A 27,531-nucleotide genomic window follows, 5' to 3' on the forward strand; every position below is an offset into this window, starting at 1 on the left:
GAATGCCATTTGTTTGATTGTGGTGATCGGGCCTGGTGGGTAGAGCGGCTTGGGGAAGACCCCTTCCTGTGCTTGGATGATAATGAAGGTGAACATCTCTTGGTGACTGAGGAGCTTCTTTGTTTGGGAGGTGGAGAATGGGAGACCCAATGCTTTGGTGGTGAAGATGGTGATGCTCTTTGTTCAGGAAGGGGAGGAGGAGAAGCCATTCTTCTCTTTGGAGTTGGAGAAGGAGAGTATCTCCTCTCTGTTGGAGGAGAGTATCTTCTAGGAGAAGGCTGAGCACCGATGTGGGGGAGAAGGAGTTCTTTTTCGTGGTGGTGGTGTTGGAGAACTGCGCCATCGAGGAAGAGAGGCGGGAGAAGGAGACCATCGCCTTCTGGTGGGTGGTGGGGATGGAGTTCTTCTCCATCTACCACGAGGGGAAGTCTCTTTTTGGCGCTTTCGTGGTGATGGAGAGGCACTCCGGGAAGGGGAATGTCTCCTCCGCCTGCCAACCTCACCATTCTTCACATGGGATCTCTTGGGTCTTTCATCTTCTTTGGAGGAGGAGGAGCCAGAGTCAGATGAAGACTGCTGGTTTTGTCGTCTGTATGGGCGTCTCTGCTGCACAGAATCTACTGCAGCCATTTTACCACCTTTATCTTCTTCTGATTCAGATAACCCTACCTTTCTAGGCTTCGGCGCTGGTGAAGGGGATTCCCTTTTCTCAGTACCTTTATGTTTTGTCACTACCTGAAGTTCTCCCTGGAGATATGGAAACACGACTTTTTCTTGTACAGTTTGACTGCTGGGGTGTTGGGGAATGCCGAGTTTTGGGTGGTGGAGTTCCAGGAGGAGATGGCATGTGCCTTCGCCTTGGAGGACTTGCTGAAGGAGATAACCTACAAATTTTTCAAGGGGGGCTGGCTGTCCTCTTGGGAGGCTTCTTTGGTGGTGACCGGGAATGAGATGAAGAGGATGATGAGCTACTCCCAGACAAGGATGCTGACGAACGTCTTCTTCATCTTACTGGAGATCTACTCCTTCTATGCCTTGGTGGAGGAGGCATTCTTCTTGGTGGAGCTCTTCTTCAAGGAGATGGCTGCCTTCTTGGGCTTGGCCGCCTTCTAGGTGAATACAATCTTGATCAGGATCTATGGCGCCGTCTAGGTGGAGTGTGAGAAGGAGAGTGGGACCGCATCTGGGATCTTGATTTGGAGCGTGTCCGAGATCGTGGTCAGGTCTTTTCCTTCTGCGTTTCTTTTTTGGAATTTTTTTTTTTTTTTTTTCCAGAGAAGGTTCTTTAGGCTCTGGTACAGGTTCAGGTTTGGGAACTTTCAGAATGTCACTAGTAGAAGGGGCCTGTTCTACTGAAGGTTCTTTTACCTTCACTGAAGGTTCTAGGAGCTCTGGAGGTTTTTCCTTCTTTTCTGGAGCAGAAGGACTCTGGCTCTTGGTTCTGTGACGGGGAGATCAAGGATGACTGCGCTTTGTCTCTTCTAACAGGGGAAGATCGTCTTCTAGGGGAAGGAGATTTGCATCTTCTTGGGCTACGAGACCTCTCTGTTTTTTCTCTGCTGCTTTCTTTTTCTTCCCTATGCCTTTTATCTTTGTCTTTGTCTTGCTTTTTCATAGATGCGAATTTTTCTTGTTCAGTCTGTCTTTGTTTTATTTCTTCTTTCTTCAGTTCTAGGAAAGCAGAAGGAATTCCCACGATGTTTCCTTGTGCACTTAGCAGCAGGGGCCACAGTTCTCCCACAAATTCTCGAGCATTTTTTCCATTCGAAAATCCAGTCAGGTTGATTTGCATCATTTTGGAGTCTGGGTTCTTCACTTACAACTGGTTGAATATAAACTCAATCACAACATCATCTTCATCCCAAGGATTTCCATTACTCTTTTTGTTATCCAAGGCTTTATAACTTCCAAATTTACTTTGCTCGTGTCCCCCTTTTTTTCTAGGCATTCTGCAAATTTCAGCTGCTTCAGTAGTTTCTTCTGTCTGTTGCAGAACTGATTATTCTGTTCTCCACTTGATCGGGGAAGAATCCCACATGCATCTTGCCTTCTCGCTCAGAGATCGCTCCCTATGCCAGGGTGCACCACCTATTTTATAGTTTTAATTTGCATTTCCCTGATGACTAATGATATTGAGCATCTTTTCATGAGCTTATTGACCATTTGCATATCTTCTTTGGAAGTATGTCTATTAAAATGCCCATTTTAACATTGGATTATTTTTCTTTTTATTGTTGAGTTTTAAGAGTTTTTAAAATATATTCTGGATTCTAAATCCTTATCAGTTATGTGACTTGCAAATGTTTTTATCCACCCCATGGACTGTCTTCTCAGTTTCTTTCTTTCTTTCTTTTTTTATTTTTTTTTTGAGACTGAGTCTTGCAATCTCGCCCAGGTTGGAGTGCAGTGGCGCCATCTCCGCTAACTGCAAGCTCCACCTCTTGGGTTCACGCCATTCTCCTGCCTCAGCCTCCCGAGTAGCTGGGACTACAGGCACCTGCCACCACGCCCGGCTAATTTTTTTTTTTTGTATTTTTAGTAGAGACGGGGTTTCACCGTGTTAGCCCGGATAATCTCGATCTCCTGACCTTGTGATCCACCCTCCTTGGCCTCCCAAAATGCTGGGATTACAGATGTGAGCCACTGCGCCCGGCCTGTTTCTTGATTGAGTTCTTTGAAGCACAAAATTTAAGTTTTGATAAAGTCTGTCTTTGGTTGCTTGTGGTTTTCGTGTCACATTTAAGAAACCATTGCCTAATCTAAGGTCACTAAAATTTATTTCTATGTTTTACAGTTTATATTTTTACGTCTTAAATTTAAGTCTTTGATACATTTCAATTTAAATTTTGTATATGGCACAAGATAGGAGTCTAATTTCATTCTTTGCATGTGGATATCCAGTTTGTCTTGCCACCATTCGTTGAAAAAACTATTCTTCCCCTATTTAATTGTCTGGAGTTCCTTGGTGAAAATCAAATGGTCATAAATCTATGGATTTCTTTCTGGACTCTCAATCCTATTTTATTGGTCTATACTTATATGTTAATCCTTATGCCAGTACCAAAACATCTTGATTACTGTGGCTTTGTATTACATTTTCAAATTAGGAAGTGTGAGTTCTCCAACATTCTTCTTTTTCAAGATTGTTTTGGCTAGATGTTTGCATTTTCATATATATTTTAGGAAGAACTTTTCAATTTCTTCAGAAAGTCAACTGTAAGCTGGGTGCAGTGGTACGTGCCTGTAGTCCCAGCTACATAGAAGGCTGAGGCAGGAGAATCCCTTGAGCCCAGGAAGTTCAAGGCAAGCCTGGGCAAAACAACAAGACCCCATCTCAAAAAATAAAATCCAAACAGAATAAAACAAAAAAGCCAGCTGTGATTTTGATAGGTATCGCATGGAATCTGTGGATTAATTTGGGAAATATTGCCGTCTTAGCAATATTAAGTCTTCTAGTTCATGCACACAGGATCTCTTTCCATTTGTTTGGCCTTGTTTAATTTATTTCAATGACATTATACTTTGTATGATTTCAGTTCTTTTCAATTTATTGGGACTTTTTTGTGGCCAAACATGTGGTCTACCCTGGAGAATGTTCCATATATACTTGAGCAGAATGTATATTCTGCTCTTGTTTGGTGGAGTGTTCTGTAGATGTCTGTTAGATCTAGTAGGTTCGTAGTGCTGTTTAAGTCTTTCATTCTCTTGTTGATCTTCTATCTAGTTGTTGTATCCATTATTGAAAGTGGGGTACTGAAGTTGCCAACTATTATTGTTGTCTATTTCTTCCTTCAATTCTGTCAGGTTTTGCTTCTTATAATTTGGGGGCTCTGTGGTTAGGTACATATATGTTTATAATTGCTACTTTTTTTTTTTTTTTTTTTTTTCTGAGACGGAGTCTCGCTCAGTTGCCCAGGCTGGAGTGCAGTGGCACGATCTTGGCTCACTGCAAGCTCCACCTCCCGGGTTCCCACCATTCTCCTGCCTCAGCCTCCCAAGTAGCTGGGACTACAGGCACCTGCCACCACACCTGGCTAATTTTTTTTGTATTTTTAGTAGAGACAGGGTTTCACCATGTTAGCCAGGATGGTCTCGATCTCCTGACCTTGTGATCCACCTGCCTTGGCCTCCCAAAGTGCTGGGATTACAGGCGTGAGCAACCGCACCCGGCTGCTATTTATTCTTGATGTATTGACTTTTACATTGTCACAGAATGTCCTTTATCTCTCATAACACTTTTTGTCTTTAAGTCTATTTTACCTGATAAAAGTGTAGTTACTCCAGCTCTCTTTTGGTTACTGTTTGCTACACACACACACACACACACACACAAACACATTGTATACTTTTACTTTCAACTTAATTTGTGCCTTTGAATCAAAATTATACCTCTTGTAGACATCATATATTTGGATAATTTTTTGAACACTTTTTCCAATCTCTTCTTAATTTTTATCAATTTACATTTAATGTAGTTATTTCATCAATTTACATTTAATGTAGTTATCAATAAAGTAGAATTTACATCTGTCATTTTGTTATTTTTTCTATATATTTTATGTCTTTTCTGTTCCTTTATTCCTTCATTACTGCCTTTTTTTGTGTTAAGTAGGTATTTTCTAGTGTACCATTTTTATTCCCTTGTCATTTCTTTTACTATTTTTCTTTTTAGTTATTTTCTTAGTGGTTGTTTTATGGATTGCTAATATCTTAATTTATAACAATGTAGCTCATATTAATACCAACTTGATTTCAATATTATACAAAAGCTTTGCTCCTCTACAGCTCCTTTCCCTCCCCCTCCTTTGTGCTGTTATTGTCATACAAATGATACCTTTATACTTCACATGTCCATCAATATGGATGTATAATTATTGCATTATGCAGTTGTCTTTGAAATTAGATATGCAACAAAGGAGTTTCAAACAAATAATGTTTGCTAATCATGGAACTTTGGGCAAGTTCTTTAACTTCTCTAAACTTAGATGTCCTCATCTGCAGTATGGATATAATGATATTATTTACCTTGTATGGTTGCTTCAAGGATTAAGTGGGATAATGTATGTAAAGCATTTAGAACAGTGCCTAACACAGAATAAGTACTCCATAAATGGTAGCTGTGGTTATTAGTTACTATTTTATTTTACCATCGTGCTTTGCTCATGATGTTCCATCTATTTGTAATTTCGTTGTTTTTTTGTTTGTTTTGTTTTCTTTTCTTTTTGACAGAGTCCCACTCTGTTGCCCAGGCTGGAGTGCAGTGGTGTGATCTCAGTTCACTGCAACCTCCGGCTCCTGGGTTCAAGCGATTCTCATGCCTCGGTATTCTGAGTAGCTGGGATTACAGGCGTTCGCCACCATGCCCTGCTAATTTTTGTATTTTTAGTAGAGACAAGGTTTCACCATGTTGGCCAGGCTGGTCTCAAACTCCTGACCTCAAGTGATCCACTCGCCTCGGCCTCCCAAAGTGCTGGGATTACAGGTGTGAGCCATGGCGCCTGGCCTATTTGTAATTTCTTCTTTCCAATTTCCCTATGACAATTTTTTTTTCATTCTCAAATACCACCACTTCCATGCTCTTAACTTGTACAGTGTCTATTATCACTATTACAACACTTATCACAGTCTTCCTTAGATTGTAGTTATTTGTAATATGTCTTATCTCTCATTCTATATTTTAAAACTCACGAGGGTGAATAATATGTCTTCTTCATCTCAGTATTTTTCACAGTGTGTAACTCAGTGCCTTATAATGGAGTAAGTGCTCAGTAAATGTTTACTGTATCACTGAATAACGTGAATAATTTAAAAATGCAAAACAGATTGAATTTCCTAGTTCTGTTAGTAGATCTGAATGCCATTTTAAAGCAATAAACCAAGCATGATACACTTCCCTTAAGTAGTTTATGGACTTTCTCAGGTGAATAGGAGAGAGAGTCAGAAGATACTGGGATTCTTATTTCTCAAAATGTGGTAGACTGAAAGAGAATTTCAGTGCCTCACAGCATACAAATGGATTTGGATTTATTAGGTTGGTGCAAAAGTAATTGTGGTTTTTGCAATTCCTTTCAACTACAAAATCGCAATTACTTTTGCACCAACTTATAGATGGAGAAACGATTAATGAACATATATATTCCCTAAAAGAATGTGGAGACAGTAAAGTTTATTAAACAATGTACTTTTCCTCCATGTAACCCCCTAAGTGGTAGGTAGGGAAGGGAAGGGGCAGCAGAGTTTGATGGGTATGCACTGAAACTTTAAAATAGAAAGAAGAAAGTTTGAATTTCAGCACTCAATATTAGGTGAGTGACTTTGGGAATGTCCTATAACATTTCTGATTGTCCATTTCCTTGCCTGTAATGCCTATGTCACAGAGGCGTTTAGAGAAGTAAATGAACTAATGGATTGTGAAATTGTTTTGTGAGTTACAAAGCATTTTTGGTCACTCTTTTTTTCTGGGTTCTTACTGCCCTGTGTTCATCATTCTGCTATAGCACTTCCCAGATTGTATTGTAATTTATTTGTTTATATCTGTCTCCCACTAGATTGAGTTTTTTTCAGAGCTAAGATTTTTGTTTTGTTTATCTTTGGACACCAGGACCTAACACACTGGTACTCAATAAATGTTTGATGAATGTGTGAATAAATGTTTCAGGTTGGAGATGAACTCAGGTGACCTCTTAAGTTTCCTTCTAGTTTTGCTGTTTAAGATTCCATGAAAAGGTCTAGAAATAATTAGAGATTGACATAGGAAGAAATATTTAGAATGTGAAAACATGAACTTGGAGGACAGTTACAGATTTGTTAAACACATATTAACATTCTAGAGTATACTTTCAAAAGGGAAATTGTTGAGACGGGTTAATTGAGTTTATATATAAAAAGGGAGGTTATGATTTGTCAAGTGAGAAGTAATTTTTCTGGCCAAGGAATGATAACAGCTGAAATGAATCTCTCAAAAGCTAGGAAATTTGGCAGAGGAATATTGTGGCTAAACAAATTCATTAGAGCAGAAAGGTATTAAAAACATTTTGAGAAGTGGAGTTAAATCATGGAAAACCAGGCTTCCTTATTAAGATGCCAGAAACTGATGGGACATAAGGTGGAGGTTTTGTTTTGTTTGAAAGAGCTTGAAGCTACATCTCCAACAGGAGCAAAGTATGAGCCTTTGGAGAGCAGAATAGCTATACCTACTGAAAAAGTTGTTAGTAGACAGAAGAAATTGTAAACACAAGGGGGAAAAGTGAAGTAGAAATAGTAAAATGAAAGAACAGATGACTGAAGTTGATTGAGTGAAGGCCAAATCACTTGTAATGAGAGATGAAAAAGCATCCAAAGCAATGATCCTAAATAAGAAATTGAGAAGAGATGACAAGTATGATGGCATAATTAAAATGATAGACTTGGAATGGACCTTGGGAGAACGTACAACTAAAGAGCTAACCAGAGATTCCCTGAACAGTAGACCTCAAAGCCTAAACTAGTAATATCATCGAGTGGCTATTAACACATTCCCTCTCTCTGGTCTCTGACAAAATGTCCAGGAGGGGAGAAGACAGATGTAATTGGTAGAGTGGGTTCAGGGATAATTTTCTCATCATAGAGGGAGGCTTATTATTATTATTATTATTATTATTATTATTATTATTTTTGAGACAGAGTCTCTCTCTGTTGCCCAAGCTGGAGTGCAGTGGCACGATCTCTACTCACTCCAAACTCCGTCTCCTGGGTTCAAGTGATTCACTAGCCTCAGCCTCCCGAGTAGCTGGGATTACAGGTACGCGCCACCACTCCTGGCTAATTTTTGTATTTTTAGTAGAGATTGGGTTTGCCATCTTGGCCAGTCTGGTCTTGAACTCCTGACTTCATGTGATCTGCCCACTTTGGCTTCCCAAAATGCCGGTATTATAGGCATGAGCTACTGCACCCAGGAAGAAATATTTAGAATGTAAAAACATGAAGTTGGAGGACAGTTACAGATTTGTTGCACATGTATTAACATTCTAGAGTTATCATCATAGAGGCTTTATTATAGCATAGTGAAATGAGAAAAAGCTTGCACTTAACAAATCAGACACACCTGACTTAGAATCCCAGCTCTACCTCTTTTAGTGGTTTGACCTTGAGCAAAGTACTTAATATCCCTAAAAGACATTAATAAGGAACTCTGTCCCCTTCCATAACTCCTGTTTTTCGGATGTCTGGCTTGTTCATCTAATTTTCCTATAATTTTTTGCCTGTTTTCAATTTTTTTAAATGCTGCTTTCTAAGACATTTTATCATCTCTATCTTCCAACCCTTTTATTGAGGTTTTAATTCCTCTTGTCATATTTTTAATTCCCAAGAGCTCTTTTGTTTTCTCAATAGTCTTTAAAATTTATTTTTCTTGTTTTATGGTCGCAATATCTCCTCTAATCTCTCCAAGGATGTCAATGATAGGTTTTCTTTTTAAAAGTTTCCTTCTGAGCTTCAGGGATCTTCCCCAAGAGAACAGACCTCCGTATTCTGCTGGTGTTGGGGAAGGGAAATTATTTGGCCCTGCAGAATAGGGCAAGGAATCTGCAAGTCAGCTACCTAGGCTGACTTTCAAGCAGTCCTCCTGGTTATTACCTCTCTTTCATGCCTACTTACAGGGATACCTGGTACTACAAGTTCCTGAGCCCTTTTGGAATTCTGTGGTATAAATGGATTTGCGTTTCAGCTTTCCCTACTGATGACTTGGGATGCAGGTTTCTCAGTTCTGGTAATTCAGTTACTATTTGTTCAGCTGCTATCTAGTTTCCAAAATTTGTTGCTTATATCTTTTCTCCTCTATTCTCCTACCTTGTGTGTTTATGCCCTTTTAGAATTCCTTTACTGTAATTTTATCATGGTTTTGAGGAAGGAGCAGAGCAAAATGTGTGAGTTAAATCTGCCATCTTTAACCAAAAGTCTCTTAATTCTTTTTTTGTTTTTTTAAATTATTTTATTTTACATTCAGGGGTACACGTGCACATTTGTTTCATGGGTATTCTTAACTCTTCATGTCTTTTATATCCATCTCTTTTCATTTTAACTATCACCACATTATACAGCTTCTTACCACTTCCGATCTGGGCTCCTTTCTTCTATCATCTTGTCCCTTAGGTCTGTTTTCCACAATGTTGTGGATTCATCTTCCCAAACAACTGCACTGTGTATCAGAGTTTTGATTGTAAAAACTCTTCTGTTGCTTCCTAATGCCAAAAGGAGAAAATCAGTCTTCCACAGTCTAGCCTCTGTCTACTGTTTCAACCTTATTTTTTAGGCTTTCTGAAACACTCATATCCATATCCATACCCATCCCCACTTGTAGCTTTGGTCAAACCTGTCTGGTGTACCAAATAAGTAGGGACACAGCAGCTAGGCTTGCCTGGTGATGTATCCAGTAGACTTAGAAGTTGGCCTGTTGATTTTGAGCAATCAGTTTAAAACTCCTTAAGTGAATACCTGTCTAATTTAAAAGCATCTTATGGCCCCTTTCAGCCTAGGATTTGAAAATCTGTTTTCCATGTATGCTATTTCTTGATTGTGTTCACTATATAGCATATTGAGTTTTTTTCCATGGTCTGTTGCTTCACACCTTATTTACCTTCTACTAGAGTTTGAAGGTACAAGGATGAGTAGGCTGTGGAAATTATATCCTATAAGAAACTTCCATCTTCTTTCTTATATGGTATCAAGTTTAAGCCATAGCTCAATGACTGGGTTTACACATTGTGATTTAATATTCTTCTAGTATTTAACATTGTAATTTATGATATCCTTCTTACTAAAAGAATGTCTGGATATTCATAGGTATGGTGGCTCTTGCCCACCACTCCAGTGGTTTGGGAGACTGAGATGGGAGGATTACTTGAGCCCAGGAATTTGAGAACAATTTGGGCAAGGTAGTGAGACTTCCTCTCTACAAAAAATGTTAGCCAGTCCTGGCGGCACACACCCGTAGTCCTAGCTGCTCAGGAGACTTTGGTGGGATGGTTGCTTGAGTCCAGGAGGTTGAAGCTACATGTAAGCTATGATTGTGCTGCTGCATTCCAACCTGGGTGACAGAGCAAGATATTGTCTCAAAAAAAAAGTTATGTTTATAACATTTCCTGAAAGTATATTGTTTTCTTTTGTTGTACACTACACATTTTTAAATTAAAACTTTAAAAATTTAATGGACATATAATATTTGTACATATTCTTGGGGCACATAGTGATGTTTCAATGCGTATAATGTATGTGATCAAATCAGGATAATTAGCATACCCATCATCTCAAAGTTGATTATTTGTGTTGGGAACATTTAATATCCTCCTTCTAGCTAGCTACTTGAGACTATATAACATATTATTGTTATTATTATTATTATTATTTTGAGACGGAGTCTCGCTCTGTCGCCCAGGCTGGAGTGCAGTGGCGTGATCTCGGCTCACTGCAAGCTCCGCCTCCCGGGTTCATGCCATTCTCCTGCCTCAGCCTCCTGAGTAGTTGGGACTACAGGCGCCTGCCACCTCGCCCTGCTAGTTTTTTGTATTTTTTAGTAGAGACGGAGTTTCATCGTGTTAGCCAGGATGGTCTCGATCTCCTGACCTCGTGATCCGCCCGTCTCGGCCTCCCAAAGTGCTGGGATTACAGGCTTGAGCCACCGCGCCCAGCCCATATTATTATTTATTGTTGTCATCCTACAGCGTTATAGAATGCTAGAACTTATTTTTCTTATCTAGCTGTAATTTTGTGGCCTTTAACAAATCTCTCCCTACCCCTTGTTTTCTAATGACTTTTTTCTCCATTGAGAATTGTCTTTGCTGATCTCTTTATTATGACTAAAATTCTCTGGATGGAAGGGTCATCAGCTACCATCTCCTTTGCTACTCTGCTAGATATCCTTACAATTTGGTTTGGAATTTCAGTACCACTAACATTTTTTGGTGCATATCTTGGAAATAAGGAAAAGGTAAATTTTTAAAATACTGCTTTTGGCCACTGAGCGATAGCTGAAATAATACCTCAGTATATATATTACACATGAAATACAAAAAGTCCCACTGGAGAAAATTACAGAGAATAATCATTTTGGAATAAAAGATATTTTAAAAAATTAAGTAAAGGACAGTAACACTTTCAAAGATATTAATGCATTTCCTACATTATCAATTGTTATATTTCCTTTTACCTCTGATGAACCAAATTAAAAGGACATATTGTAGAAAGGCCAACATCAGCCAACTCAGAAAACTAATAGGGTTATACAGTGGGAGAAGACAGTCAAGATGTAGTCCAAGAAATGGGGCTATTCAGTTTACAGATTTGAAGTTAGCCTATTCCACATATCAGAAAAAGGTATAGGATACCAAAAAGTCTCAATGAGGCCACACAACCAAAAAACTATTCAAGGATATAGTATGAGATTGCAGAAGAAACATTGGAAAAGACAAAATGGGAGGTGGAGTTCCACAGAGAGCAGCAAAAAGAAAATTTTCTGAAAACTATTGACACATTCTCAGACAAATTCTAAGAGAGAACTTTTGGACATTCTAGATTATTTTGCACTAGAATAGTCACTGGTAAATCTTTCCAGTCTCTCCCTTGGAAATTATAAAAAAGGATAAATATCCTTATTGATTGTTTAGCTGTGTATCATTTAGTATGGTGCCACTGGCTGCATGTGGCTGTTGAGCACCTGAAATGTGGCTGTCTGAATTGAGATGGGCTCTATGTGGAAAATACATACCAGATTTTGAACACTTAGATCAATGACAAAGATAATATAAAATATTTGCTCAATAATTTTATATTAACACAAGTATAAATCATAATATTTGGACATGTTAGACTAAATAAAATACAATGTTGAAATTAATTCCATCTGTTTATTTTTAATTTTTTAAGGGGGCTAATAAAAAATGTAAAACTACACATGTAGCTTGCATTATACTTCCATTGCACAGCCCTGGCCTAGCCCCTGCCCACACAACTGCTTTTTGTTGTTTTCTTAAACAATTGTTGTTTTCTTAAAGCTGCCTTTGAGAAAAATGCTCCTGTAAATATTCCATGCCCTCTTCAGATTCAAGATTCTGTTTTGTGATAATATCTGTATAGATGTTTTTCAGTTTCATTTCATTCTGATTCTCACTTCATTTATTTCCGAGCAGATTGCTTGTCCAGTTCACACAAACCAGATCCCCTGTCAGATTCCTCCATAGAATTTCTTTACAAAACCACTTCTTGGCATCATAATTGGTGGCATTTTACCCTTCAGTTGTATTTTTATTCAACTCTTTTTCATTCTGAACAGTATTTGGTGAGTATTACATCTTCATAATCTTAAAAGTGTTAGTTTTTAGTAAATTAACATTCCTTTATTTTAAGGAGGTTAAATTCTGGTATGATAATACTTCATTTACCTCCACTTTATCCAGTAAATAACAATCTGACCTAGAAGAATTTCCTAGAGAACTGAGGCTGAATTCATGACTTAAAAAAATTTATTTTTAATTTTTGTGGGTACACAGTAGGTGTGTATATTTATGGGGTACATGAGATGTTTCGATACAGGCATGCAGTGCATAGTAATCACATCTATGGAGAATGAGGTATCTATCCCCTCAAGCATTTATCCTTTGTGTTTCAAACAATACAATTATACTCTTTTAGTTATTTAAAAATGTACAATTAAATTATTATTGACTATAGTCACCCTGTTGAATTCACAACTTTTAAAGGGTACTTTTTGATGGAAATATTTATAAAGATTTACTTTTTTGGCTGGGCACGGTGGCTCACACCTGTAATTCCAGCACTTTGGGAGGCCGAAGCAGGTGGATCACTTGAGGTCGGGCGTTCGAGACCAGCCTGGCCAACATGGTGAAACCCCATCTCTACTAAAAATACAAAAATTAGCCGGGCGTGGTGGTGACTGCCTGTAATCCCAGCTACTCGGGAGGCTGAGGCATGAGAATCACTTGAATCCGGGAGGTGGGGGTTGCAGTGAGCTGAGATCATGCCACTGCATTCCAGCTTGGGTGACAGAGTGAGACTCCATCTAAAAAAAAAAAAAAAAAAAAGCAAGCTGCAAAATAGGTTATAGTAACCATATTTTCCAGATGTTCTTGATGGGAAAGTAGTTTTACAATGAAAACTAAAAGGTTTTTCAGACAATTAATTTTCATTTCAATGAAAAACAATGTGCTTGTTTTTTATTTTATTTTTGTTTTTTTGTTTTTTTGAGACAGGATCTCACTCTGTCACCCAGGCTGGAGTGCAGTGGTGTGATGTCGGTTCACTGCAACCTCTACCTGCCTCCTGGGTTCAAGCAATTCTCGTGTCTCAGCCTCTTGAGTAGCTGGGACTACAGGCGTGTACCACTATGCCCAGCTGATTTTTGTATTTCTAGTAGAGACAGGGTTTCAACATATTGGCCAAGCTGGTCTTGAAGCAATGTGTTTGTTGCATACAACTTTGTATATATTTGTATATATTTATTATCTAGAGAGATGCTTCTCCTCAACCCTCATCCCTCACTCTCATAGTCAGGTATATATTTTACATGAGATTTTTAGGTGGGGTATTGATTGGTTCATCAATTTCTTTTTATTTCTAGAAGGCTTTTAAAAATGGATGTTGTGGTTGGGTGTGGTGGCTCACGCCTTTAATCCCAGCATTTTGGGAGGCTGGGGAATCACTTGAGGCCAGGAGTTCAAGGCCAGCCTTGGGCAACATAGCAAGATCCTGTCTCTACAAATGAAATAAAATAAAATAAAAAATTAGCCGCATGGTGGCACGTGCTTGGCTAAAAAATTAGCCAAGCATGGTGGCCTGTAAGTTCCACCTACTTGAGAGGCTGAGGCAGGAGGAACACTTGAACTCAGGAGGTTGAGACTGCAGTGAGCTGTGATCGCACCACTGCACTCTAGCCTGGGTGACACAGTAAGACCCTGTCTCTAAAGTATTAATTAATTAATTGGAATGGGCATTGATCATCCCAACTTAGCTCAGGTCTATAATAACCAAGAGAATTAACTTCATTCTTTCAAAGTTTCACCTAGATGTAATCTACACACAGATTTTTTTAAAAATGCATGTTTGAAAGTATATTTAGTAGAATTATGTGTGCTGTGTTATAAAGACATATTTGGAAAAGCTGAATGTCAACAGGCCTTCTAAGGCAAAAGTGGTATTTGAATCTGTGGTTTTCTGTTTTATGATGTAGTTGTTGGTATTTATGGCACTTGCAGCCTTCCATTTCTAAAGAGAATGTTTTAAAATATGTATGGAGAAAATTATGGTGATATTGATGAGTCTCAAGTGAGAACTAACTTATATGAACAGAGAAACATGAGTAAGTAGCAGCACTGGTTCTGACTAGAGAAGATATGGCCAAACTCTGAAACTGCATAGGTAAGGAACTATTTTTTGGTACTTGATGGATAGGTGAAGGTTTGGAATACAGATTTGAATGTTTAGGGGGAAAAAAAAAGAAAAAAAAAAGTTTAGAGAAATGTGTGACTGTCTATTTTATAGGTTTGGATTGATCTTTCTGTGTGCACTGTTGAGTTAAAGTTTATTTAAACCTCTTTTTATTTTCAGGTCTCATTAGCTGTACTACATGTTTGGCTTCCTTTTCTTAGTCTTTATAAGTCTTGTGATTACTTGCTCAGAAGTTACAGTTTTACTGTATTATTTTCATTTATGTGCTGAGGTAAAGCCACAAGAAACTAATGCATCTTACATTTTCTATACTTGCATTATTGGAATTGGAAGTCTGTGTTTAGAAAAGAATTGAAATAAATGATAACTGCATGTTTCTACAACTTGGGATTAGTATTACATTGTGTTTTCCTATTAACACATTTTGACTTTAATGTGGCTATCAAGTTAAGGCTGCTTTGATGGAAAATTTAAATAGAAAGTGATTTCTCTTTGGCTGGTTATTGTAATTGCTGCATGATATTCAGTTAACAGAAAAATGTAAGGGACTAATTTAATATTTATGAAGTTCAATGATATTTTCTTTTTTTTTCCCCCTTTTCTTTTCTTTCTTTTTTTTTTTTTTGAGACAGGGTTTCACTCTGTTGCCCAGGCTGGAGTGCAGTGGCGCAATCTCGGCTCATTGCAATGTCTGCCTCCAGGGTTCAAGCGATTCTCCTGCTTCAGCCTCTCTAGCAGCTGGGATTACAGGTGACTGCCACCACACCCAGCTAATTTTTGTGTTTTTAGTAGAGACGGGGTTTTGCCATGTTGCCTAGGCTGGTCTCGAACTCCTGGGCTCAAGTGATCCGCTCGCCTTGGCTTCCCAAAGAGCTGAGATTACAGGCATGAACCACTACGCCCGGCTGATGTTTTCTTTTTAACAATTAAATTTTTTCTTTGCAGCTTAAGCCAGGATTCTGGTTTGTTGGTTTGAGATTGTGGCTAAAGGTCCTTTCTCTTCTTTCAGTTTATTGCCTTTTGGTTACCACAGACATAAATAGTTCTTTTTACCCCAGTCCCATTTTTCCCCGCTATCATTCTGGATGACTGAGCTGTTAGTGTCCATTGTTCTCTTAAATCCCCTAAATCCATTTCATTTTGGTAGTTAAATATGACTCTTCAAGGATGACAGACAATGGAGGGTTCAGGGAATGATTCTTATATACATGTTGTCTTAGACATTTTCTTCTTGTGCTATTGGTATAGAGGTACAAAATATAACTGTATATATACTTAAATATGTTTATGCAGCATACTTATACTTAGCCGGTGTATTAGTTCATTTTCACACTGCTGATAAAGACATACCCAAAACTGGGAACAAAAAGAGGTTTAATTGGACTTACAGTTCCACATGGCTGGGGAGGCCTCACAATCATGGCGGGAGACGAAAGGCATTTCTTACATGGCAGCAAGAGAAGAATGAGGAGGAAGCAAAAGTGGAAAGCCCTGATAAACCCATCAGATTTCATGAGACTTATTCACTATCACGAGAATAGCATGGGAAAGACAGGCCGCCATGATTCAATTACCTCCCCCTGGGTCCCTCCCATAACACGCGGGAATTCTGGGAGATACAATTCAAGTTGAGATTTCAGTGGGGACACAGCCAAACCATATCAGCTGGTCATTAATTCTATGTACATTTTGCCTTAGAGAATCTGCAGCAATCATTAATGAGGCATACAATAATAAGCATATAATGGATATGTTTTTATTCCTAAGAAAATGTTTTGGGGGGTCCTGAAGACTACCCACATGTTTGGTGACTCACTTGAAGGACTCGTGGGACTAGGCATACAGATGCATACATGGGTAGGCTACAGAAAGGATGCCCAGAGGATCAGTGAGGGAAAAAGACAGGTGGAGCCTGGAGAAATCCAGGCACAGCCTTCCTATGTTGTCTCCCTCCCCTTAGAGAGCACACTGAGTTTGCTTCTTTCTCCAGCAGTGAGAAATGCAGTAATAAATGTGCAATGTTCTGCCCAGGGAAGCCCATTAGAGATTCAGCATCCAAGGTTTTTATTGGGAGTAGTCACATAGGCACCCTCTGCCTAGCAACTACAAAATTCCAGACTCCCCAAAGGAAAGCAAGTATTCACCATAAATCACATTGTCTGTATAGTCTAGGCATAGCAAACCAGTCTACATCAGTCAGGGAATGACTAAATGCCAAATTCCCAGATGCAAGCCAAGGGCCAACCTTACAAGCAGACTTTCTAAAGATAGTAGCCTCAGATCTGCTGTTAATTCTTTTCTCCACTGTCTTTCCCCATGGTCCTTGGCCACAGTGTCTTTGCAATAATATTATCATCAGTAGGAGTCCATGGAACAGGGTGAGACCAACCTGCAGCATTGACCTCAGTTATGCCATCCGTGGGTCCTGAATTGAGCCAGTTAAAGCAAATCTTATTAACCCCAAGGTCTAGCCTAAATTTCTATATTATCCCCCTTTTAAAAAAATGCCTGGCCTGAGACATCAATAGGCATAGCACAACTCTGGCCAGTATGTAGAAGCTGAACTGAATGCCTTCCAGGGCTGAGGCAATGTTATGATAGTCAGCCTGCACAAATTAAAAGTCCAATCCCAGAGGGCACATGTGGTATCCCTGGAAACAGAGTTGACAATTGTTAGGACACCCCAAGCAGGACATACATTACATATTTTATTAAATTTCTTATACAAATTTCTCTTTTATTCCTTTTAATCCATTATCTTATGAAGTTTATCTTTTGTTCTTGTTATAACTGCTAACCCATTTATGGTTAAAATTTCATCTGAAAAGTCATTTTTTTCTACTTCTTTTTACAGGATCATCATTGGTGGTGGCGATCTTTTTTAACCAGAAGCTTTATAGCTGTTTATCTTTTTACGTATGCAGTTCATTACTTCTCTGTCAAACTTCAAATCACAGAAATTGTGAGCTCTATTTTGTACTTTGGGTACACGATGATCATTGTGTTGATTTTCTTCCTTTTCATAGGTAACTACAGAATTACTCAGTATATTTCAGACTCTCTTAAGAGTCTTGGAGATAGCCATAATGTGATAAACATCAATTAACAATTAGTGGAAGGAAAAGGGAACAAAGTCATCATGTTCATTTTTATGCGTTGGAGATAAAAGATTGCAAAGCCGAGGAACCTGGAGGGACCTTATGTACTTAGCTACAAGACTGTCCCTTGTGAATGTTTTAAAACAGGGATATGTTCCAAAGCACAGAAAGGGTTATGTGTAATCACCTTTGAACAGCCTCCAAGCATAAAAAGTAACCTACTTGAATAACTTTTAAATTAATAAAATTAGATTAATTAAATATGTCATCATATAAGCAATTATATGTGAAGGACAAGATGTATACTTCTCAGAATTACTCATTTGGGGTTGTTATTTGGATTCATATGTGATGGGAACTTTTGTCTAGATTAATGCTTGAAGCAGGTGGAAAAAAATGGAATGTTTTATAAAATGCTCCACTTGGAGAAATAATGAAGTTGGAGAGCTCTGGGACCTTCTGAATGCAAGCAAAGTAGCATTTCTGCCTGCATCATGTCAAGTTCTGGCTTTAACTCAAAGGTCAGATTGGAAAAGTTCAAGGATTTTCTCTGATTTTAACCCTCAGGTTCAACAAATATATAAAAATAAACAATGGAAATTTGTTAAAAATCAAGACATTCAGACAAATGTAAACATGATCTGAGAAACCGGCATCTTGGTGGTGGTTCCTTTTTCTACGTAATATCTAACATATATATTACCTCTCATGTACTACTGGTCTTAACTACTCAGTAAAGAAGACACCATGTAGTCCTACTCTAATCTCTCAGCCACCAGCAGTTCTATTTAAAACTGAAGGTCTGAGAGCTTCTCACCATTCTAGTCCAAGTAGACTCCTTTTGCTTATTTTTTTTTAAAACTTTTAATTGAAACATGTGGACGGAAAAGCGCATGCATTATAAGTGTACAGCTTGATGAGTTATCACAAAGTGAACACACCTTTATAACTAGCACCTCCACCAATAACCAGTACATGATTAGCAGCCCTGAAGCCGCTGTTGGGCCTACTTCCACTTCCTTTCCACAGGGCACCCACTATCTTGACTTAGCTCTAAAAGGGAGAGTGTAGGAAGGAAAGATTGATATGCTGATAAAAACTAGAGTTAAGTGACAGGAAGAGGAGGGAAAACAAGAAAAAGCACAGAGTGGTACAAGGAGAATCATCCAAATGATGTTGAAATGATTTCACAGAATAGGTGTTGAGTGGTGTTAAACAAAGATGCCAAAGAGGGTGAAGACTAGGGAAAGGCCATTCAATTTTGCAAGAATCACCCTTTGAGAGGCAGTATTCAATGTGGCGTGAACTGCTGCTGCTTGTTTTTTGAGGTCTTTCTGCACAAAGTGATTCCTGGTCACCTTAGCCCATAACAGTATAGATTAATTTGGCCCATCTTTGAATTGTATGTAAATAGATTTACAAACACTACATAATAACACTCTTTTCTGTCTGATTTCTTTTGTGGCTGGTTTCTTGCCCTTCATATTGCTTGTGAGAGTCCTCCACATCACTGTGTGTAGATGCAGTCTGTGTCCCTCATGTCTTTTGTTTTAGATCCTCCTTCTACCCTGCCCAGTGAGTTACTAGCTTTTATATTTGTATAATATGCAGGTTGGATGTATGCAGCACAATAATTTCAGACTTCTGTTTTCCTCATTATCTAACACTTTGACTCAGGTTGCCTTTTTCTGGGAGTCTTATATTACAACAGCTTCTTTTAAAACAGATGTACTCTTGAATGGTCACATTGCCCACAAAAATCTTTTTCTGTTCCTTGGCTCCAGCACCTGTATTCTAGATTCTGTCACCACACCACATTGAACACTGCCTCTCAAAGGGTGATCTCTTGCCAAATTAAATGACTTTTCCTAGTCTTTGTCTTCTTTGGTTTCTTTATTTAACACCACTCAACATCTATTTTGTGAAGTCATTTCAACATCATTTGGATGATTCTCCTTGTACCACTCTGTGCCTTTTCTTGTTTTCCCTCCTCTTTCTGTCACTTAACTCTAGCTTTTATCAGTATTTCAATCCTTCCTTTCTACACTCTCCCTTTTAGAGCTCATTCAGTCCCATGGCTTCACTTATCTCCTCAATGCTGACTGCTCCCCAACCTCTATTTCTCACCATAGTCTCTATCTGGCTGAATTCTGAACATTTCCATGTCCCACTGGTACTGCAAACTCACCATGCCCCCGAAATGAAGTTAGCACCTCCTTCTCTACAAACTGACTTATCTTAATTTCTTTTCCTCGTTGACCATCGTCACTAATCTCTGATCTCCTTGATCTATTTTGAATAAATTCTTAACATAGCCCTGCTGTATTAGCCCATTCTCATGTTGCTGATAAAGACATATCAGAGACTGGGTAATTTATAAGGGAAAGAGGTTTAATTGACTCACAGTTCTGCATAGCTAGGGAGGCCCCAGGAAACATACAATCATGGTGGAAAGGGAAGCAAACACGTTCTTCACTTGGCAGCAGCAAGGAGAAATGCAAAGTGAAGTGGGAGAAAAGCCCCTTTTAAAACCATCAGATCTCGTGAGAACTCACTATCAGGAGAACAACATGGAGGTAACCACCTCCATGATTCAATTACCTCCCACCGAGTCCCTCCCATGACACATGGAGCACATGGAGATTATGGGAACTACAATTCAAGATGAGATTTGGGTGGGACACAACCAAACCATATCACCTTCCATGATTTGTAGCTAATCAATCATAACTTCCCTATTTATTCTTCTTAGAAACCTCTTGTTGCCATCTATTCCTTTTTTTCAGCATATACTCCTACAGTCTTAATCCAGGCCTTTATTTCTTTGTCCTTGGATAATTGCAATAGCCTCTTATTTGATTTGCTGGACTCTAGTCTGTCTTTTTCTAACACACTTTTCATGCTACCTGCTTTCAGGTGAACTTATTTTTTTCTTATTATAATAGTGCAATTTGAGTTCCTGGGCAAGATGGTCGAATAGGAACAGCTCCAGTCTGCAGCAACCAGCAAGATCAATGCAGAAGGCGGGTGATTTCTGCATTTCCAACTGAGGTACTTGGCTCATCTCACTGGGACTGGTTAGACAGTGGGTGCAACCCACGGAGGGCAAGCAGAAGCAGGGTGGGGCATCATCTCACCCAGGAAGCACAAGGGGTTGGGGAACTCCCTCCCATAGCCAAGGGAAGCTGTGAGGGACCTTGCCCTGAGGAATGGTGCTTTCTGGCCTAGATACTATGCTTTTCCCATGGTTTTCCCAACCCACAGACCAGGAGATTCCCTTGGGTGCCTACACCACAAGGGCCCTGGGTTTCAAGCACAAAACTTGGTGGCCATTTGGGCAGACACCAAGCTAGCTGCAGGAGTTTTTTGTTTTTTGTTTTTTTCATACTCCAGTGGCTCCTGGAACAATAGCAAGACAGAAATGTTCACTGCCCTGGAAAGGGGACTGAAGCCAGGGAGCCAAGTGGTCTTGCTCAGCGGATGTCACCCCCATGGAGCCCAGCAAGCTAAGATTCACTGGCTTGAAATTCTTGCTGCCGGCACAGCAATCTGAAGTCGACCTGGGAAGCTCAGGCTTGCTGGGGGGAGCAGTGTCCACCATTACCGAGGCTTGAGTAGTCGGTTTTCCCCTCACAGTGTAAACAAAGCTGCTGGGAAGTTCAGACTGGGTGGAGTCCACCGCAGTGCCGCAAAGCCACAGTAGCCAGACTTTCTCTAGATTCCTCCTCTCTGGGCAGGGAATCGCTGAAAGAAAGGCAGCAGCCCCTGTTAGGGGCTTCTGGATAAAACTCCCATCTCAATCCCAGCACTTTGGGAGGCTGAGACGGGCGGATCACGAGGTCAGGAGATCAAGACCATCCTGGCTAACATGGTGAAACCCCGTCTCTACTAAAAAATACAAAAAACTAGCCAGGCAAGGTGGCAGGCGCCTGTAGTCCCAGCTACTCGGGAGGCTGAGGCAGGAGAATGGCGTAAATCCGGGAGGCGGAGCTTGCAGTGAGCTGAGATCCGGCCACTGCACTCCAGCCTGGGCGACAGAGCGAGACTCCGTCTCAAAAAACCCCAAAAAAACAAAACAAAAAGAAACTCCCATCTGCCTGGGACAGAGCACCTGGGGAAAGGGGTGGCTATGGGCGCAGCTTCAGCAGACTTAAACGTTCCTGCCTGTTGGCTCTGAAGAGAGCAGCGGATCTCCTAGCACAGTGCTGGAGCTCTGCTAAGGGACAGACTGCCTCAAGTGGGTCCCTGACCTCCTAGCCTCGTGACAGGGAGACACTGCCCAGCAGGGGTCGACAGACACCTCATACAGGAGAGCTCCTGTTGGCATCTGGCGAGTGCCTTTCTGGGATGAAGCTTCCAGAGGAAGGAGCAGGCCAGCAGTCTTTGCTGTTCTGCAGCCTCCACTGGTGATACCCAGGCAAACGGTCTGGAGTGGACCCCCAGCAAACGCCAGCAGATCTGAAGAAGAAGGGCCTGACTGTTAGAAGGAAAACTAACAAACAGAAAACAATAGCATCAACATCAAGTAAAAGGACATTCACAAAAAAAACCTATCCGAAGGTCACCAACATCAAAGACTGAAGGTAAATAAATCCACAAAGATGAGGAAAACCCAGCACAAAAAGGCTGAAAATTCCAAAAACCAGAATGCCTCTTCTCCTCCAAAGGATCACAACTCCTCGCCAGCAAGGGAACAAAACTGGATGGAGAATGAGTTTGATGAATTGACAGAAGTAGGCTTCAGAAGGTGGGTAATAACAAACTCCTCCGAGCTAAAGGAGCATGTTCTAACCCAATTCAAAGAAGCTAAGAACCTCGATAAAAGGTTAGAGAAATTTCTAACTAAAATAACCAATTTAGAGAAGAACATAAATGACCTGATGGAGCTGAAAAACACAGCACAAGAACTTCGTGAAGCATACACAAGTATCAATAGCCGAATCAATCAAGCAGAAGAAAGGATATCAGAGATTGAAGATCAGCTTAATGAAATAAAGCGTGAAGACAAGATTAGAGAAAAAAAGAATGAAAAGGAACAAACAGAGCCTCCAAGAAATATGGGACTATGTGAAAAGACCAAACCCATGTTTGATTGGTGTACCTGAAAGTGATGGGGAGAATGGAACCAAGTTGGAAAACACACTTCAAGATATTATTCAGGAGAACTCCCCCAACCCAACAAGACAGGCCAACATTCAAATTCAGGAAATACAGAGAACACCACAAAGATACTTGTCAAGAAGAGCAACCCCAAGACACATAATCGTCGGATTCACCAAGGTTGAAATGAAGGAAAAAAATGTTAAGGGCGGCCAGAGAGAAAGGTCGAGTTACCCACAAAGGGAAGCCCATCAGACTAACAGTGGATCTCTCTGCAGAAACCCTACAAGCCAGAAGAGAGTGGGCCAATATTCAACATTCTTAAAGAAAAGATTTCTCAACCCAGAATGTCATATCCAGCCAAACTAAGCTTCATAAGTGAAGGAGAAATAAAATCCTTTACAGACAAGCAAATGCTGAGGGATTTTGTCACCACCAGGACTGCCTTACAAGAGGTCCTGAAGGAAGCACTAAATATGGAAAGGAAAAACTGCTACCAGCCACTGCAAAAACATATCAAAATGTAAAGACCATCGACACTATGAAGAAACCGCATCAACTAATGGGCAAAATAACCAGCTAGCATAATAATGACAGGATCAAATTCACACATAACAATATTAACCTTAAAGGTAAACAGGCTAAATGCCCCAATTAAAAGGCCCAGACTGGCAAATTGGATAGAGTCAGGACTCATTGATGTGCTATATTTAGGAGAACCATCTCATGTGTAAAGACACAGATAGTCTCAAAATAAAGGGATAGAAGATTTACTAAGCAAATGGAAAGCAAAACAAAACAAAACAAAAAAAGCAGGGGTTGCAATACTAGTCTCTGATAAAACAGACTTTAAACCAACAAAGATCAATAAAGAGAAAGAAGGGCATTACATAATGGTAAAGGGATCAATGCAACAAGAAGAGCTAACTATCCTAAATACATATGCACTCAATGCAGGAGCACCCAGATTCATAAAGCAAGTTCTTAGAGACCTACAAAGAGACTTAGACTCCCACACTGTAATAGTGGGAGACTTTAACCCCACACTGTCAATATTAGACAGATCAACGAGACAGAAAATTAACAAGGATATTCAGGACTTGAATTCAGCTCTGGACCCAGCAGACCTGATAGATATCTACAGAACTCTCCACCCCAAATCAACAGAATATACATTCTTCTCAGCACCACATCACACTTATTCTAAAATCGACCACATAATTCGAAGTAAAACACTCCTCAGCAAATGCAAAAGATCGACAATCATAACAAACAGTCTCTCAGACCACAGTGCAATCAAATTAGAACTCAGGATTAAGAAACTCACTCAAAACCACACCACTACTTGGAAACTGAACAACCTGCTCCTGAATGACTTCTGGGTAAATAACGCAATTAAGGCAGAAATAAATAAGTTATTTGAAACCAATAAGAACAAAGACATAATGTACCAGAATCTCTGGGACACAGCTAAAGCAGTATTTAGAGGGAAATTTATAGCACTAAATGCCCACAAGAGAAAGCGGGAAAGATCATCGACACCCTAACATCACAATTAAAAGAACTAGAGAAGCAAAAACAAACACATTCAAAAGCTAGCAGAAGACAAGAAATAACTAAGATCAGAGCAGAACTGAAGGAGATAGAGACACAAAAAACCCTTCCAAAAAAGTCAGTGAATCCAGGAGCTGGTTTTTTGAAAAGATTAACAAAATAGATACACCACTAGCCAGAATAATAAAGAAGAAAAGGGAGAAGAATCAAATAGACACAATAAAAAATGTTAAATGGGAGATCACCACTGATCCCACAGAAATACAAACTACCATCAGAGACTACTATAAACACCTTTATGCAAATAAAGTAGAAAACCTAGAAGAAATGGATGAATTCCTGGACACACACACCCTCCCAAGACTAAACCAGGAAGAAGTTGAATCCCTGAATAAACCAATAACAAGTTCTGAAATTGAGGCAGTAATTAATAGCCTACCAACCAAAAAAAGCCCAGGAACAGACGGATTCACAGCCGAATTCTACCAGAGGTACAAAGAGGAACTGGTACCATTCCTTCTGAAACTATTCCAAACAATAGAGAAAGAGGGACTCCTCCCAAACTCATTTTATGAGGCCAGCATCATCCTGATATCAAAACCTGGCAGAAACACAACAAAAAAGAGAATTTCAGGCCAATATCCCTGATGAACATTGATGCACAAATCTTCAATAAAATACTGGTAAACCGAATCCAGCAGCACATTAAAAAGCTTATCCACCATGATCAAGTCGGCTACACCCCAGGAATGCAAGGCTGGTTCAACATATGCAAATCAATAAATGCAATCCATCACATAAACAAAACCAATGACAAAAACCACATGATTATTTCAATAGATGCAGAAAAGGTCTTTGATAAAATTCAGCACCACTTCATGCTAAAAACACTCAATAAACTAGGTATTGATGGAATGTATCTCAAAATATTAAGAACTATTTATGACAAACCCACAGCCAATATCATACTGAATGGGCAAAAGCTGGAAGCATTCCCTTTGAAAACCAGGACAAGGCAAGGATGCCCTCTCTCACCACTCCTATTCAACATAGTATTGGAAGTTCTGGCCAGGGAAATCAGGCAAGAGAAAGAAATAAAGCATATTCAAATAGGAAGAGAGGAAGTCAAATTGTTTCTCTTTGCAGATGACATGATTGTATATTTAGAAAACCCCCTCGTCTCAGCCCAAAAACTCCTTAAGCTGTTAAGCAACTTCAGCAAAGTCTCAGGATACAAAATCAATGTGCGAAAATCACAAGCATTCATATACACCACTAATAGACAAACAGAGAGCCAAATCATGAGTGAACTCCCATTCACAACTGCTACAAAGAGAATAAAATACCTAGGAATACAACCTACAAGGGATGTGAAGGACCTTTTCAAGGAGAACTAGAAACCACTGCTCAAGGAAATAAGAGAAGACACCAACAAATGGAAAAACATTCCATGCTCATAGATAGGAAGAATCAATATTGTGAAAATGGCCATACAGCACAAAGTAGTTTATAGATTCAGTGCTATTCCTATCATCAAGCTACCATTGACTTTCTTCACAGAATTAGAAAAAATTACTTTAAATTTCATATGGAACCAAAAATGAGCCCGTATAACCAAGACAATCCTAAGCAAAAAGAACAAAGCTGGAGGCATCACACTACCTGACTTCAAACTATACTACAAGGCTACAGTAACCAAAACAGCATGGTACTGGTACTAAACCAGGCATATAGACCAATGAAACAGAACAGAGGCCTCAGAAATAACACCACACATCTACAACCATCTGATCTTTGACAAACCTGACAAAAACAAGCAATGGGGAAAGGATTCCCTATTTAATAAATGGTGTTGGGAAAACTGGCTAGCCATATGTAGAAAACTGAAACTGGACCCCCTCTTTACACCCTATACAAAAATTAACTCAAGATGGTATAAGATTTAAATGTAAGACCTAAAACCATAAAAACCTTAGAAGAAAACCTAGGCAATACCATTCAGGACATAGGCATGAGCAAAGACTTCATGACTAAAACACCAAATGCAATGGCAACAAAAGCCAAAATTGACAAATGGGATCTAATTAAACTAAAGAGCTTCTGCACAGCAAAAGAAACTGTCATCAGAATGAACAGGCAACCTACAGAATGGGAGAAAATTTTTGCAATCAATCCATCTGACAAAGGTCTAATATCCAGAATCTACAAGAAACTTAAACAAATTTACAAGAAGAAAACAAACAACCCCATCAAAAAGTAGGTGAAGTATATGAACAGACACTTTTCAAGAGAAGACATTTATGCAGCCAACAAACATATGAAAACTCATCATCACTAGTTATTGGAGAAATGCAAATCAAAACCACAATGAGGTACAATCTCACACCAGTTAGTATGGTGATCATTAAAAAGTCAGGAAACAACACATACTGGAGAGGATGTGGAGAAATAGGAATGCTTTTACACCATTAGTGGAGTGTAAATTAGTTCAACCATTGTGGAAGACAATGTGGCAATTCCTCAAAGATCTAGAACCAGAAATACCATTTGACCCAGCAATCCCATTACTGGGTATATAGCCAAAGGATTATAAATCATTCTACTATAAAGACACATGCACACATATGTTAATTGCAGCACTATTCTCAGTAGCAAAGACTTGGAACCAATCCAAATGCCAATCAATGTTAGACTGGATAAAGAGGATGGGGCACATATATACCACGGAATACTATGCAACCATAAAAGAGGATGAATTAATATCCTTTGCAGGTACATGGATGAAGCTGGGAGCCATTATTCTCAGCAAACTAACACAGGAACAGAAAATCAAACACCGCATGTTCTCACTCATAAGTGGGAGTTGAACAATGAGAACGTATGGGCACAGGGAGGGGAACATCACACACTGGGGCCTGTTGTGGGGTGGGGGGCAAGGGGAGGGATAGCATTAGGAGAAATACCTAATGTAGACGATGGGTTGATGGGTGCAGCAAACCACCATGGCACATGTATACCTATGTAGCAAACCTGCACATGTATCCCAGAACTTAAAGGATAATTAAAAAAAAAAAAAAAAGAAAGAAATAGTGCAATTCAGTCCAAGGTTACTTTTTTTTTTTTTTTTTTTTTTTTTTTTTTTTTTGAGACGGAATCTTGCTCTGTCATCCAGGCTGGAGTGCAGTGGCGTGATCTCGGCTCACTGCAACCTCCACCTCCTGGGTTCAAGCGATTCTCCTGCGTCAGCCTCCTCAGTAGCTGGGACTACAGGCGCACACCACCACACCCAACTAATTTTTGTATTTTTGGTAGAGACGGGGTTTCACCATGTTGGCCAGGATAG

The 27,531-nt window shown here is 39.6% G+C and overlaps 1 protein-coding gene and 1 pseudogene across 19 annotated transcripts in view; one reads left to right on the top strand and one right to left on the bottom strand.

Moving 5' to 3' along the window:
• LOC102141840 (uncharacterized) overlaps positions 1 to 27,531 on the top strand; it is a 118,947-nt gene that overhangs the window by 77,843 nt on the left and 13,573 nt on the right. For 11 of the 19 annotated variants that reach the window (XR_012429917.1, XR_010584441.1, XR_012429916.1 and 8 more), the window contains one exon: positions 20,480 to 20,585. The exons of 1 other annotated variant lie outside the window; for it this stretch is intronic. Coding sequence is in view for 3 of the 18 variants with exons in the window: in XM_015444176.3 (XP_015299662.2) it covers positions 20,480 to 20,489 (10 nt within the window). In the remaining 15 variants the exon portion in view is untranslated. Of the gene's footprint in view, positions 1 to 17,290; positions 17,399 to 20,479; positions 20,586 to 20,927; positions 22,558 to 27,531 lie in introns of those variants that run through there. 7 more of the 19 variants (XR_012429920.1, XR_010584444.2, XR_012429923.1 and 4 more) reach the window with 2 other exon arrangements.
• Positions 268 to 15,544, bottom strand: LOC123570828 (serine/arginine repetitive matrix protein 1 pseudogene; annotated as a pseudogene).

Source organism: Macaca fascicularis, chromosome X, assembly GCF_037993035.2.
Source record: "Macaca fascicularis isolate 582-1 chromosome X, T2T-MFA8v1.1".
NCBI lineage: Eukaryota > Metazoa > Chordata > Mammalia > Primates > Cercopithecidae > Macaca > Macaca fascicularis.